At 38.7% G+C, this 15,965-nt stretch overlaps 1 protein-coding gene across 13 annotated transcripts in view; it reads right to left on the reverse strand.

Annotated features, from left to right (window-relative positions):
* The window catches only part of MBNL3 (muscleblind like splicing regulator 3), a 121,112-nt gene that overhangs the window by 7,631 nt on the left and 97,516 nt on the right, over window positions 1-15,965 (reverse strand). For 8 of the 13 annotated variants that reach the window (XM_070783680.1, XM_070783679.1, XM_070783676.1 and 5 more), the window contains 6 exons: window positions 11,747-11,941; window positions 10,239-10,475; window positions 6,907-7,069; window positions 5,416-5,451; window positions 2,539-2,633; window positions 1,561-1,634 (listed from right to left, as the gene is read on the reverse strand). In XM_070783680.1, coding sequence (XP_070639781.1) covers window positions 1,578-1,634; window positions 2,539-2,633; window positions 5,416-5,451; window positions 6,907-7,069; window positions 10,239-10,475; window positions 11,747-11,941 — 783 coding nt within the window. In that variant the 3' untranslated portion in view covers window positions 1,561-1,577. The remainder of the gene's footprint in view (window positions 1-1,560; window positions 1,635-2,538; window positions 2,634-5,415; window positions 5,452-6,906; window positions 7,070-10,238; window positions 10,476-11,746; window positions 11,942-15,965) is intronic. The other 5 variants (XM_070783681.1, XM_070783682.1, XM_019956069.2 and 2 more) reach the window with 5 other exon arrangements.

The raw sequence follows: 15,965 nt of genomic DNA on the forward strand, positions 1-15,965 counted from the left end.
TGCCCTTAAGTTATCAGAGAAGCACTCAACTGTTTCAGGTATTATCTGCACAATGCCAAAACTGTTTGATGAACATCGACCCATCCATTCACTTCCTCCAACAAGCATATATTGAGAAAATATATTTGATTCCATTTTGAAATATGCAAGTATTAAACAAACTTTTATTTGATCTGAATGTTTTGGACCTACACATGAATGGCCTAAGTGTGAATTCTGGGTACACAGTATTTTACAAGATTACATTTTTGCATTCTGGAAAAATGATCAACATGTGTTACATGTTGCAATGATTATGGTGTGCCAAATCTAACTTCTCTCACGGAATCAAGCAAAAAGGAATCACTATTCCCAAACATGTTCTGTTGGAAACTTAACTGTATTTGACCACTTTTGTTTACCTTGATGTGAAGCAGTCCATGAAAATCAGGCAAATGTTTATAAAACCTATTATTCTCACATTTGGTACTATTCCCAAGTTGCCACTATAACAAACGATACCTCTGAAGATGACTACAATATACAGCTACTTCAGTTATTCTGTATATGCCAAGATGTCTTTTTAGAACATTCCTTATGATTAAGGGGACCTGTTTGGGTACTGTACAGTTGTCTATATGCTCTGTCCAGAACCATTAGTGTTCTGGGCCTGCATGTCCTCAGCAAGAAACAAATGCTAGTCAGCTTCTGGGGAACCAGTCCATCAAGAGATCGGCACTGTTGCCTGCTTCAACCAAGTCAGACACTCCCATGATGAAAACTTCAAGCTTTCACTGACTAATGGATGCAATTCAGAACCAGGGTATTGTTTTTTTTTTTTTAGTAACTCCCTATAATCAATTAAGATGCCTCAGAGTCTTAAGTGACTTCCAAAGTCACTCGTTCCAAGTGAAGGACTGCTCAATTTAAGTGCGTTGCTCTGGACCAGGCTCTGGACCAAGCATAGGAAATCAAAGGTGAAGGGGGGAATCTCTGAAGACAGCAACAAAAACCACAAAAAAAGGTGTCATGATTTGAATGAAAATAATGATTAAATTGCTAAATTAAGTTGCTGAAAATTGCAAACAGCTGGAGCAAATCTGCTAGACCTACATGGGGAGCGACACAAAGTGGCAGAATGTGGAGGCGCTCTTTAATTCTCAGGAGAAGTGCATTGCTTGCTATCTTTAAGACAATCATCTTCATCAAATTGTGACAAAATTACCTAGCTTTATTTCAATTGAAAAAAAAAAAAACAAAGCTAGAAAAATGTTAAAAGATTAAAATTCAGAAGCGATCTGTGTCTTTGGCTAACCAGTCATACCCCTTGAATAATGGGAAAACATTTAGGAATTTATAAGTTCATTGGGAAAATACAATACCAGCTGTCATTTTCATATTAAAAAATCGCATATTTGCTCTCCACAATTCAAGGTGGAAAATTTAGAATGCTTAAATTGAGCTCTAAAATGATAAGCAATGTCTATTAATGAAAATATTTACCAAACTCTTTAGCAAATGCAACTGCGTAGATAAAAGATATAACCTACAAATATTACATTAATACTTAAAGAAACTTACTGTTCTACTGGGAACTTCTACATCTGTGTAACAAACATGCTGTTATTCAGTTCATCTACTGATAATGGGGGTATCTATAGTAGTAAAAAAGATTTTAGATTAAAACAGTTTCTTGAGAGAATTCCATTTATTTTGTTCACTGCTTGGACATGGTAATCAAAAACCATAATCAATTTCATAGAAAAATTTTGACATATTAACCATATCCAGTAATAGTTAATGTTGCAAAGCACAGGTTAGAATGTGGTTTGTTTCCCCAATGAATTAATGCTCTGTGTCCTATAGGGTTATCAAACTTGTACTTAAAACAACAGTGGACTTAAAGTCTTAAAGTGTGGTTACCATTTTAATAAGGTGAAATACCCATCATATTACACAATAATTATTTTAAGTATCTCCTTACAATTTCAAGACTTCCCCCAAATTCATCATTTGTCTTGTGACTCTGCCTGTAAAAACCTCAAGCAAATGAAAATTAAAACATGACAAACACATCTAATGTATAAGAAGGAATTTCTCATGTAATCACTGGGTCATGATAAGCATATCTGTGCCTTGGAAAGAAATGTGTTATCTTTCTTTCCAGTAGACCTGAAGACAAAGGTGATGACAGTACTAAGCAAAAGTTCAAATGCAATAACTAGAAATGGTAGTAAAGTAAATTCTGTTCTCAACCAATGAGGAAACATTAAAAAAAATTAGTATATGTATTTGAGGATTGGTGTAGTAGCAACAACTGTATATATAATCTATTGGGTAACATCTGTAACCAATTAAAAGAGCCTATTCTGCTGATTCATCTCAGGATGTGTAGCAAAGCAGGAACATCTGTCCAGAATATACAGAAAAAGAAAAATTCTAAATCTAAGAATGGCTTAAGAAAGACTAATATCTCTCACCAATCCCCAAAGCATATACTGTGCCTTATCAACACACTGTAGTTAGCTAGGTCCAAACAGGTGAAATAAATGGCCAAACCTGATTGCCTGGAGCTGTTGCAACGAAGGGAATGCTGGTAGCAGGTGGTGGTGCTGCAGACATAGTGGTGGGTGCAGCACTGTGCATCATGGGCACTTTCAGTAGGAATCATGGAAGCAACACACGAGAGGGTGGAGCAACCACGATATAAACGATGGAATGGGGCGTGGCAGGTATCGCAGCAACAAGCCATGTGACATCATCATGATGAATACGCCAGGGTGCAACATGCAATCACAGTCAGTGCAAAGCAACACAGCATGGAAGGGGGAAAAATTTAAAAAGAGAAAAGGGGAAAGCCAATTATAGTTACCATTAAGGAAAATGGAATCATTCTCAACATTTACCAATAGTTAGTTTTTGAACAGAATCACACTGTAGTTGACTTCAAGGGCCAAATTTTCAGAAGGGGTTACAACGGGTGCCTAGGACAAATCTGTTTTTACCAAGGCTATCTCTATGAATAGCTAGTCAAGCAGAAAAGTAACTTGGTTGTGTATTCACAATGGGAATATGGAACTGTAAATTGGTATTTGGGTTCATTAACTCATGACAGACATGAGTGCTGTCACTAGATTTGTAGGTGCAGAGGGACAGTTTCATATAAATATACTTACCTGATTTGCATACAAAAAGATTATAGTTTGGTGGGTATATGGTAGAGAGCATATACAAAGAATACAGTGGACTATGTGTGCAGGTTTTATGCACATCTGTGGCAAAGCCCTTGGAAACTTGGGCTACTTATGAAACTACTCAGGCTGCTTATTTATTGTTTCATAAATAGCCCAAGTTTCCAAGGGGAACTTCATAGTAAATATCCAATGAAATCTTGCCTTCACTGCAAATAGTACAGCGACAGTGACTAGCAGCAGTAACAACTTTTTTCAGGTGGATTTCTCTTTGCCTTTTCTAGTTTCTATGTCATTTTCAAAGTTTCTTGGATGCTCTTCTTTTTTTCTAACTCATTTTGCAAAGCCAACCAAGGAATTAATGTGTGAATGGCAAGTGGGCATATGTAATACTTTGCATCTACATCGATTGAATTCAGATTTTCTGAAAGTTGACAGAGAAAGTGAATGGCCTAGGGAGAGGAAAATCAACGTATGCAATGTCATAGAAACCATAAATGTACCCCAAGTGGTGATTAACAGAAACTCTGCAATAATTGCTCATGCCCATCTATCTCTACCTATCAACACCCCTTATTGTGAAAAGTGAAGTGAAAGTGTTAGTCGTTCAGTTACGTCTGACTGTTTGTGATCCCATGGACTGTAGCCTGCCAGACTCCTCTGTCCATGGAAATTCTCTAGGCAAGAATACTGGAGTGGGTAGTCATACCCTCCCCTCCAGGGGATCTTCCCAATCCAGGGATTGAACCCGGGTCTCCTGCACTGCAGGCAGATTCTTTACCATCTGAGCCATCAGGGAAGTCCATCCCTTATTGTAGCACATGTGAGTTCTAAAAACACTCTTGTTTCCCCTTTAGGAGCACAGCAATTGCACAGGGAGCAGTACCAGTGGAGCATGCAGTTTGCATTCCTACACAAAGCTCTTAGGCAAAAGGACAAGGGAGCAGAGGCACAAAATGGGTAGATGGAGACACATTTCATGAACTTGCAAAAGTCTGTTCTCCTAATCATATGCATATAATGCTTCTGTTAGTATCAGTGGAGACGTTTTTAATTCTGACAGGGCATCACTAATAACAGTGGCCTCACCTGTCAGTGAGTGCATCTACTATGTGGCTGTCATCTTGAGGTTTTTGCTTTATCTTGATAAACCCCTTGACTCTGCATCAACTTTGGCTGACCAATGAGATGCAGGTCAAGCTGTTGCAAACTCTCGAAAAGGATAAAAGGAACTGGATTGATATGAGATGGTGGGGTGAGGTGGGGTAATTCTTCCCTGTATGGAACAGGGCTATTTTCTCCTGGTCTGTTCCTGGTGCCTATGGAAATGACAGGAGCCGTGAACTCCCCCGGAGTTCTGAGAGGCAAACCAGTCGCTTTCCTTGTTTTCTTTCTAGGTGGCGCTAGTGGTAAAGAACCTGCCTGCCAACGCAGGTAGAGGTTAAGAGACATGGATTCGATCCCTGGGTGGGAAAGATCCCCTGCAAGAGGGCATGGCAACCCACTCCAGTCTTTTTGCCTGGAGAATTCCCATGGACAGAGGAGCCTGGTGGGCTACAGTCTATGGGGTCACAGAGTTGGACATGACTGAAGTGACTTAGCACACACGCATGCACAGAATGGTTTTGAGATGGCTACCATATTGGATGGGTGGCTAATTAAACGTTCTGTGTGTTACTGTTTATTAAAAATCACATACCCCCAAAGAGTCATTTTGAAATGATTTTGTGGTGCCTTGTTTCTGTGCAGATGGCACTTCATCCTAGAACACTATAGACAGCATTACAAAACACTACAGAAGGCTCTAGTTTTGCTTTTTTGCAACATCTAAATATTGAATGATTTTGATCTTTTGGGTAACCTTTTTTGGGAGGAATGGTTTTGTTGTACTTTACAAATTATACATTTGAAGTATTTTAAATATTTTACAATTTCTTAGTTTCTTAAAACTGCCCATTCTGGCTAGATAAGGAAATGTTTCAAGATATTTTAGCTACAATTTTTAGTGTGAAAATACAGAAATGGCAAGGTCAGTATTCAACCACAGCAGCAATGAACTAGAACTTGAGAGTGTACGACTGCTGTGATTTCACAAAAACATGTAACAGACAGCACCATATTAAAACCAAAATACTCAGAAAATTTTCAGCTATATCATCCAGTTGCTTGTTTCTTTCACAGTCACAATAAAAAACACTTTTCTTTTCAGATTAGAAAAAGTTGAGAATTTTTGTACAAAACCTACCAACACTTGAAGCGGGTGCCATGCACAGTATTGGCCCTGGACACCATGCAGAAAAGCGTGAAAAGTAAAGAAAAGAGATATTTCATTATTAAAGCTTTATTGATAGAAATAATTTTTAACTAGAATGATATTCTTAGCAATATTAATGAACCAGCACATGCATATCCAGTAATCTCCCATGCTCATAATTACGGCTTAAGACCCCAAACCCAGGTGATCAGAGTAATTCTTGGATTCTTAGGTATAAAAATGAATGTTAATTTTTTCTTTAAAGGCATTAGCTCAACTTGGTTGTATATTTATTTTGGACTAATATAGCCTAAGTGCTTTTGATTATGAAAGGGAGAGTTTTAATTTATTACATATATGATTTTCAAAATATGCACCAAGACCTGGCAGCTGGTGCCAGGAAGTTCTACTTAGGGCACTAATCTACTGTTATGTCCCCCCACCCCCTAGTGATCAACGGCTTGACTGTGAACATACGGCGAACAGGATTTTCATCAAGGGGGGCTCTCAACCCGACAAGGTTTTATTTTGCCATAAATTAAGGGGAAAGGGATTCTTCTGACAGTTTTGCTTATAAATCTAGAGTTTTAAATTAGCCAAATCCAGGTCAAAAAAGGCTAAAAATTGTGTTTTTAAATGGTATCATGAAGAACTATTAAGGTTAGTAACTAGACAGAAGTTAAGATTTTTATGGCTTCTTTCAAAATTAATTAACTGATTAATATATCAGTGAATCAATGGGTTTCTTTAAGTCCAGGCATATAATACTATTATATGATGTTTATTTTAAAAGACTATGGCTTAAATTTTTCTTTTCAATTTTGTACAAAACTGTTATACTAGTAAATATAGTTGAATATAGGAGGTAATAGAATACGCTGCAAAGTATTAGGAAAATGTGATAAACTTCCATATATTTTATATTAACTGATTTAAGAGTAGAGGCTAAAACTCCCTGTTTTATATTGTATTATATAAATACACACTGTATTATACTGTATATATATATTGTGTGTGTGTATATATATATATATATATATATATATACACTGTATTATTCTGTAATCTAAATTTAAAGGTAGTTTTATTATAGCTATCTTTGGCATATCAAAGACATACAGACTACCTATTTTTGCAATGCTGAAGCTCAGAAACTTTTTTGAGATCAGACCATTGCCTTTGAAAGTGATACCTAAGAGTCAAAGAATTAGTTTAAGACTGAAACAAGTGAATCAAACATGAAAAGCAAAAATTAAGAAATGCTCAAAAGAAAAATGCTGATAGCATTTCCTAGTTTGATTTCAAAACCATTAATTTTCAGGAATCACAGGAAAACAGTTGGTTCTGTATACAAACAGACTGAGCATAACTGCGTTGTTTTATTTCTAATCAAAATACCCATTGACCATTTCTTTGAAAGCTGGTGTAAAGTGTATTCACTCACAACACCACTCAACTTACAGGGCCCAGCCCCATTCTCACCTGTAGGAATGAACTGCGGCTGCGGCTGTGGCTGCGGCATCGGCACGTTAGGCAGAGCCTGTTGGCGGTGGAACACATTGGGATTAAAGACTGGTGGGGCACAACTGACCTTTTCAAGTGCCGATCTCTTTGGTATCAGTTGCAGTGTACCAGGCTGTAGGCCCTGTGAGGGAAGGATAGATTAATAAGTAATACCAAGGAAAGTAAAATATGTACTCAGACCAAGCAAGCAGCAGTTAAATAAAGTCTGGCCTGGGCACCCTTTGCGAGGGTCACCATTGAGCAAGGTAACCAACTAAAGAGATGAAGTCGTTCACTATATGACTACATACTCAGTCCAAAATAGAAAATGAACATATCGGGGGTGGAAGAAGTTTTTCAGCTTCACTAATTTAGACAAATGAGTGAAGTTGAAAAGGACTTCATCAGGTGGGCAAGATGTGACAGGATGCTGTTGACAGCAAAGAATCATTTAAAATTAACATCGAAGGCTTCCCAGGTGGGTCAGTGGTGGAGAATCTGCCTGCCAGTGCAAGAGACACAGTTCCGATCCCTGATGCAACATGCCTGTGGAGCAACAAACCCCAGCATCACAACTACAAAGCCTGTGCTTTAGAGCCCAGGAACTGCAATTACTGGACCCTGGGCACCCTAGAGCCTGTGCTCCGCCACGACAGAAGCCACCGCAATGAGAAGTCTGTGCACCACAACTAGAGAAAGCCCACACGCAGCAACAAAGACCCTGTGCAACCAAAAAGAAAAAAACAAAAATGAAAAATACATAAAACTAACATGTAAGCGATGCTCATCTATTCACCTATTACAATGAGATTAGCAGAAGCAACTTATTAACAGGAAAGGGATTTTTGCCAGTTCAAACTGATCTAAATCAAGGAGATAAATGGCATATAGGTGAAAAAAAAACAGATGTCAGTAGATCTGAGTCTGATTCTGTAGCTCCGAAATTCAATTTATATAAGGATTTCAGGTCCAAACCCTATAACTGTATATTTCCCAACTAATGTGTAAGGAAAAAGCAAATGAATGAATCGCCTGCACCATCCACCTCACCTAGAAACCATAGTTAGCAAAATGTACGCAATTCTCATTTATTTAGAGACCCGCCGGGCATTTCGGTATGTACCATTTGCTTTGTTAAGACCTTGTAAGGTTGAATTTAAGGTAAGAGGTTTTACTCTTACTGTGTTAAAATCTTCCTTTCATGTCTACAATTCTTTAAAATCCTACTGTGCTTATAATATTCAGTCAAACTTGCCCCTGGATCAGATTCACTAGAGAAATTGGACCTGACATTTTTCCCTCTACTAACTGCAGAGTACTTTAAAAACATGTCCTGCTGACAACTGGGTATGCTCTAAATTCTTAAGGAGATGGGCACATTTATGCTGAGTACCTAGCCTTCCATATGCCAAAGAGGGCATGCCATGACCTCCTTATTCCTGTGGATAAAGAAGGCCTAACAGTATCTCTATTTTTATTTGGGAACTTTATAGCACGTCTTCAAGTCTTTTATATGCATACAAGTTGCTTTCAGTGATTTCAACCTGAGCATGAACAAGAACAGAGTAAAAAAAAAAATCTCCTTTCAAAAAGCATTTCAACTGTGAATCCTTACAATACAGAAAGTTTAAACTTCTTCATGCAGCCCCCTTTGTTTAATCTTATCTCACACAAATTCCTATGGGTAAATGCAACTTTTACCTTGAAGACTCTGCTCTGATGACTCAGAAAGGCATTTTATATTGATGTTCAAAAATATCAGTTGAAGGCCTATTATATAGTATATTTAACTCTACATGGAAATTTGGGACTGACATATATATCTTACCAAACACACCAAAATCATCAGAAATAGGCACATACATATGAAAGTCCCATGACTGAGCATGGGACAGGTTTACCAAAGCACAGGCAAGCCATTTCTCATGCATCCCATGCATATGAGAACCTTTATTTTTAGGGAGCCAACTGTATTTTCTCTATGCCACCAACAGAAATAACTAACAATTGGAGGCTTAAATTCTGCATTGATATTCTGGATACCTTCCTATTTTCATAGCTAAAAACTCCCTCATTCAAAAGAATTTAAGACAAAAAATGTGAAGAAGTCTTTTTTTTTTTTTTTTTTAACATTCATTCACAGATTCTGCTGTCCAGATGAAGGGAGAAAATAAGTGTGTTCTATGTTGGTGCTCAGCTCTTTCACAAAGTCGTGGGTTCAGTTATGAGAGAGCAGGGTTACTGAGAAAGAGGGACAAGTCCAACATTGGTGCGGTGGCCCCAGAGCTGTCATCTGTGAGAGAAGTTTGGAGAAATTTGGGGCATTTGGTTTAGAGAAAAGACATGAGAATCAGGTTCCTATGAAATAGGGATAGACGTTTTTTGGTAATAAAATAAGTGTATGTGCCAGTTAAAGTGAGGTAGATTTTAACTCAGTATGAGAAAACCTTCTTAATAAATAGGGATGCCTGAAAATAAATGTATCTCTCTCATGAAAAGGAAAGATCTCTGTCATGGGCTTCAGGGTCATGGAGGTGATTTTCTCCCACAGCCAGGAAAAATGAGCTTTCCTCAGAATGTTGTCCCTTATTTGGGTTATACCGTATTACATGAGGAAAGGTCCAGGATGTAAAAGAAATGGATAGCTTACAGCCTATCAAAATAATTGACAGCTATGACAAACCTAAGTAATCATAATTCCTACTTTTCAGCCTATCATACAATAGTGTTATGAAAGTATTTTTTCTACCTCCTACCTTACATAGTTAAGTAGAACTAACTTTTCTCCAAAATTTACTTACTATGGCAACCCAATAGTCAGGTCTCTTCTCCCAACCATATAGAAATTCCCCCTCAAGCCTTGCCTGGCTGCTGCCTTGAAATCATCAACTTTTGGGAATCAGAACTTAATTACCAACTCATCCTCCAAGTCCTCTGTTTTTGAAAGTTACTAAGGATATTACCAGCAAAGTGCCCATCTAGGTGGCTCACAGGATATTAAGGTTAGTTAGGCTGTAAAAATCACTCAAAAATAATTTACTGCTTAAGTTGTATAATTTACTCCTTCTTAAAAAATGGGAGAAAAAGCACAGTAAGAATCATTAGGAAAGCTTTTAAATAATTACCTTTAGACACTTTTAGTGAATTAGAATAAATAGGTTCTTTCCTTTCCAGTTTATATCCTAGGAGATTCATTTTAAGGTCCACTCATGACTATCCAAGATTGTGATTCCAGGGTATTAGACAAATTGAGGCATATATGAATCATTTATCCCCAAACAGAGAGTCGACAAGTCCTAGCCTGTTCTTACCATTGCAGTGGCAGCTGAATGGTTCATCTGGTAATGAGCTGCTTTGAGTTTGGCTTGCAAGTGCGCAGGAGGATGAAAATACTTGCATTTCTCCCGGGAGCATCGACCTTTGATATAATCCATGCAGATGGTCACAGTATTATCACTTGTCTCAATCATGGACACATCAGTAGGGTGAGCATAGCGGCAATCATTCTCACCACGGGTACAATTACCTCGCTGAAATTCACGGCAAACCTTAAAAAAAAAAAAAAAAAATCACATTGACGCTTGGAAGGTTATCAGTTTTTATTTATTTTGCCAGTGAATGTAAGAGCAACAGTACATATTCTTTTGTCATCTATTTAGGAAAAATTTCAAAACTTGAAGGATAAAGTCAAGCCATAGTCACTATGAGACATAAACATAAACAAAATTTCTCTTCCAAGAAAGATAACAATCCATTGTCCCCAAAGGAAGTTTGTCAGCTTTCCTTACATTGAAATGAAAGTATTCTTGAAAATTAGGCTTCCCTGGTGGCTCAGCAATAAAGAATCACCTGCCAATACAGGAGACGCAGGCTTGATCCCTGGGTTGGAAAGATCCCCTGGAGTAGGAAATGGCAGCCCACTCCAGTATTCTTGCCTGGAAAATCCCATGGACAGAGGAGCCTGGTGGGCTACAGTGTATGGGGTTGCAAAAGAGTTGGATATAACTTAGCGATTAACCAACAACAACCAATTATTGAAAACCAGTTTTTAATCCTCCACTTGATACACAGCCTAAAGTGTAATTAGCTATATTTGCAGGAGAGGATTATTTTGTTAAGGGCCAAGATATGTCTTTATCACACAACAATGTGCTTTTTACAAGCAGACGTGTGAACCATGACTAAAGGACATGTACAGATTCCAGTCCGATACATAGCCAAGCATTTGAGGAGCTGCCAATGGAGCTGACTTTGTAAGAAACTGACTAGTTATTTATTTCAACTTATGAAAAAGGACATAGTTTGAAGGATTTCCATAAATCAAAAAGCTGTTTGCAATTTTTAGTTTCCTTTTCTTAGGTATAAGGATATTTCTGATCTAGTACATCATTCATAATATGGAGAAACAGGTTTAGACTCTATGAGACTCATTTACATTCTGCATTCATAGGCAGTTAATGGGTCTTTTATTTTCAGTTTGATTATTCTAGCAAGTAGAGATCCACCAGTGAATACAGACTGTAATTCCAGACTGTAAAGCTGGAGCATGCCCACCAGACTCTCTGTGCCATAACAGAGGAGACACACAATCAGCAGCCGGGCAAACTAAGACATTGTTTGACCTACTGTACAACTGTGCACTTCATAACAGGGTAAAACTGCAGCAGTAAAACGTCTAATACTTCTCTGAGGTTATATTCCAGCAGCTTAAAACCCAGATGTACTTATTTAAAGCATTTAAGACACCAGGTTCTGGAAATGTTTATGCATAAGGCTAATATCTACCCTTATGAGTATTCATAGATTTCTACACAAATACCTCCAGTTTATCTGAACGTATCGGTTTTGGAGCAACAGGCCCTGGCAGTGGCAGAGGTGGGTTTCCAGAAATCAGAACAGGTGCGTTTTGTACCAGTTCGGCGGGGACCAGGCCCATCCCAGGATGATGAGGTAAGTAAGGATTGTAAGCCATGGCAGGATTAGCTGCAATTGCAGGATTCACAGGAAAAGAATTCTGTATGTTTAAAAGAAGAAAAAAAGGTGTTAGAGGTCAATAGATTATTCCTATTATTACACAAAGAAGCAGTCTTTCAAAAAGCATAAGCCATATCAAAATTTACCACTGTATCTTCTGATTTATTTTTAGTATCATATTAATTCCCATATAAGAGTTCCTTTTAAACCAACAAATCTCTTTGAGTAACAAACTTACTGGTAAGCTGATAAACCAAGCCACATAATTTTAACATTTATGAGTTAGGTAAATCAAATCGCACTGATGGAGTCTGTTCCAAACATGTTTTCCCTAGCACTTCCACTTTTACGTAAAAACCTTGTCACCATCGATATCATATATGTGGGCATTCTGAAGGCCCCATTCATTTCACTGTCCTCCTTTCTCTTCCTGGCAGTACTGCTTTGCTCCAAAGCTTCTGGTCCCACCATGGTTCCCACCTGCCCTACCGAACACTTGCTTTTCTTCCCAGCCCACTATCAATTATGAAGACAGGCAAAGAGGGAGGAAGAAAGGAGTGGATTTTAAAAGGTGAGAGCTTTCACAACTTCTTGCTGTCTACCTAAAAGGAGAATGGTATGGTCATTTTTTTAAAAGAGGTCTTATTTTACAAACGAATCTGACTTGACTAGCCTTGTCTTTATCTAAGGGACCAGATAATATGCACAGTTTAAAAGAGGGCCCTAAATATCCTAAATAGGATTCCTGTTAGGCAGGGAGAGATAACAGGATTATAAGGTACATACACTAGAGTATAACTGGTAAAGGCTTGGAAATGCAAAAGGCTATTACTGGGTTTTTAAATTTTTTACCAGTCCTGATCTCAAAGAGTGTAATATATGTATTGCCTTTATTATTATCTGTGATGAAATAATGTATCACTTTACTGTGCTGTTTTCCAGTGTGTTCCACATGGGAGCATCTTTTCTTCTCAATGTGGTGATAATTTCTTTGATAGTTCTCTTGCCTCCCCTACAGCACCCAATATACATAGTGAATGACTGATAAAATCAATGACATAATTTAAAAATAAATGTAAACGTTTTAATGAATGAATAACAAATCCTGGTTAAACGTAGTATATTTCTAATAGTGACTTTATACTGTAGGTGCACTGCGGTACAACCGGTGATGTCTCATGTATTACTAAGAGCATGTGTTCTTGCTTTCTTTTTAATTTCTTTCACTAAAAAAAAAAACATCTGTTGCACTGTCAAGCTGTGCCCACATCCTGTGCTAGATCACAATAATAGGAACGGTTCTAAATGGAGGTAGAGTAGGACTCTGTAGAGTAGGAAGTGAGGGACAGTCTATATTCATGCAGCCACCCCCTAGCTGGAGTTGAAATTTTCACCAGCATAGCCTTCTCCATGAAACCCGTGTTATAAACCACATTCACCTTGGAAGGAAGGGCTTCCCCATTAGCACTCTACCTTAAGATGACTTTGTTGTTTAGTCACTAAGTTGTTTCCAAATCTTTTGTAATCACATGGACTGTAGCCCTGCCAGGCTCCTCCTGTCTATGGAATTTTTCCAGGCAAGAATACTGGAGTGGGTTGCCATTTCCTACTCCAGGGGACCTTCCCCACCCAAAGACTGAACGTGTGGCTCCTGTGTCTCCTGCACTGCAGGCGGATTCTTTACCACTGAGCCACTGGGGAAGCCTTAGATGAGTTTTGTTTACTTGCTAAGTTGTGTCCAACTCTTTGCAACACCATGGACTGTAGCCCACAGGCTCCTCTGTCCATGGAATTTTCCAGGCAAAAATACTGGAGTGGGTTATTATTTCCTTCTCCACAGTGAATTTATCATTAGCTAACTGGCAAATTAGGAACAATGGAAAGAACATGTCCCGCCCGCTTCCAAACTAGTAAGACTCATCACGGTAAGTAGAGAAGGCATGGTGGCCAAGAGTTTTAAGAGGAAAGGGGTGACACCACGTGGGAGGAAAGATGATGGGGCAGTCAGAGGAAGTGCCTTAAGGTTTGAGGACAAAAGCCAAAGGCTGACCCACCCTAACTAGCACTGTGATATAACAGGTTATAGGAACATATCATACTTCTCACAGAATGAGATACAAAGCTTCAGGAATTAACTGATGTGATATTATTTTATATAATGAGCTAAGACTTCGTCTGACAGAATGTGGTCCACTGGAGAAGGGAATGGCAAACCACTTCAGTATTCTTGGCCTTGAGAACCCCATGAACAGTATGAAAAGGCAAAATGATAGGATACTGAAAGAGGAACTCCCCAGGTGGGTAGGTGCCCAATATGCTACTGGAGATCAATGGAGAAATAACACAAGAAAGAATGAAGAGATGGAACCAAAGCAAAAACAACACCCAGTTGTGGATGTGACTGTTGATAGAAGCAAGGTCTGATGCTATAAAGAGTAATATTGCATAGGAACCTGGAATGTCAGGTCCATGAATCAAGGCAAATTGGAAGTGGTCAAGCAGGAGATGGCAAGAGTGAACGTCGACATTCTAGGAATCAGTGAACTAAAACGGACTGGAATGGGTGAATTTAAGTCAGATGACCATTATATCTACTACTGTGGGCAGGAATCCCTTAGAAGAAATGGAGTAGCCATCATAGTCAACAAAAGAGTCCAAAATTCAGTACTTGGATGCAATCTCAAAAACGACAGAATGATATCTGTTCGTTTCCAAGGCAAACCACTCAGTATCACAGTGATCCAAGCCTATGCCCCGACCAGTAACGCTGAAGAAGTTGAAGTTGAACAGTTCTATGAAGACCTACAAGACCTTTTAGAAAGATGTCCTTTTCATTATAGGGGACTGAAATGCAAAAGTAGGAAGTCAAGAAACATCCAGAGTAACAGGCAAATGGGGCAAAGGCTAATAGGGTTCTGCCAAGAGAACACACTGGTCATAGCAAATACACTCTTCCAACAACACAAGAGAAGACTCTACACATGGACATCACCAGATGGTCAACACTGAAATCAGACTGATTATAATCTTTGTAGCCAAAGATGGAGAAGCTCTATACAGTCGGCAAAAACAAGACCAGGAGCTGACTGTGGTCATGAACTCCTTATTGCTAAATTCAGACTTAAATTGAAGAAAGTAGGGAGAATCAGTAGACCATTCAGGTATGACCTAAATCAAATCCCTTATGATTATACAGTGGAAGTGAGAAATAGATTTAAGGGCCTAGATCTGATAGATAGAGTGCCTGCTGAACTATGGAATGAGGTTCGTGACATTGTACAGGAGACAGGGATCAAGACCATCCCCATGGAAAAGAAATGCAAAAAAGCAAAATGGCTGTCTGAGGAGGCCTTACAAATAGCTTTGAAAAGAAGAGTAGCGAACAGCAAAGGAGAAAAGGAAAGATATAACCATCTGAATGCAGAGTTCCAAAGGATAGCAAGAAGAGATAAGAAAGCCTTCCTCAGCGATCAATGCAAAGAAATAGAGGAAAACAACAGAATGGGAAAGACTAGAGATCTCTTCAAGAAAATTACAGATACCAAGGCAACATTTCATGCAAAGATGGGCTCGATAAAGGACAGAAATGGTATGGACCTAACAGAAGCAGAAGATATTAAGAAGAGGTGGTAAGAATACACAGAAGAACTGTACAAAAAAGATCTTCACGACTCAGATAATCACAATGGTGTGATCACTCACCTAGAGCCAGACATCCTGGAATGTGAAGTCAAGTGGGCCTTAGAAAGCATCACTACTAACAAAGCTAGTGGAAGTGATGGAATTCCAGTTGAGCTATTTCAAATCCTGAAAGATGACGCTGTGAAAGTGCTGAACTCAATATGCCAGCAAATTTGGAAAACTCAGCAGTGGCCACAGGACTGGAAGAGGTCAGTTTTCATTCCAATCCCAAAGAAAGACAATGCAAAAGAATGCTCAAACTACTGCACAACTGCACTCATCTCACACACTAGTAAAGTAATGCTCAAAATTCTCCAAGCCAGGCTTCAGCAATACGTGAACCGTGAACTTCCAGATGTTCAAGCTGGTTTTACCAAAGGCAG

The sequence above is a fragment of the Bos indicus genome, chromosome X (assembly GCF_029378745.1).
Source record: "Bos indicus isolate NIAB-ARS_2022 breed Sahiwal x Tharparkar chromosome X, NIAB-ARS_B.indTharparkar_mat_pri_1.0, whole genome shotgun sequence".
Lineage (NCBI taxonomy): Eukaryota > Metazoa > Chordata > Mammalia > Artiodactyla > Bovidae > Bos > Bos indicus.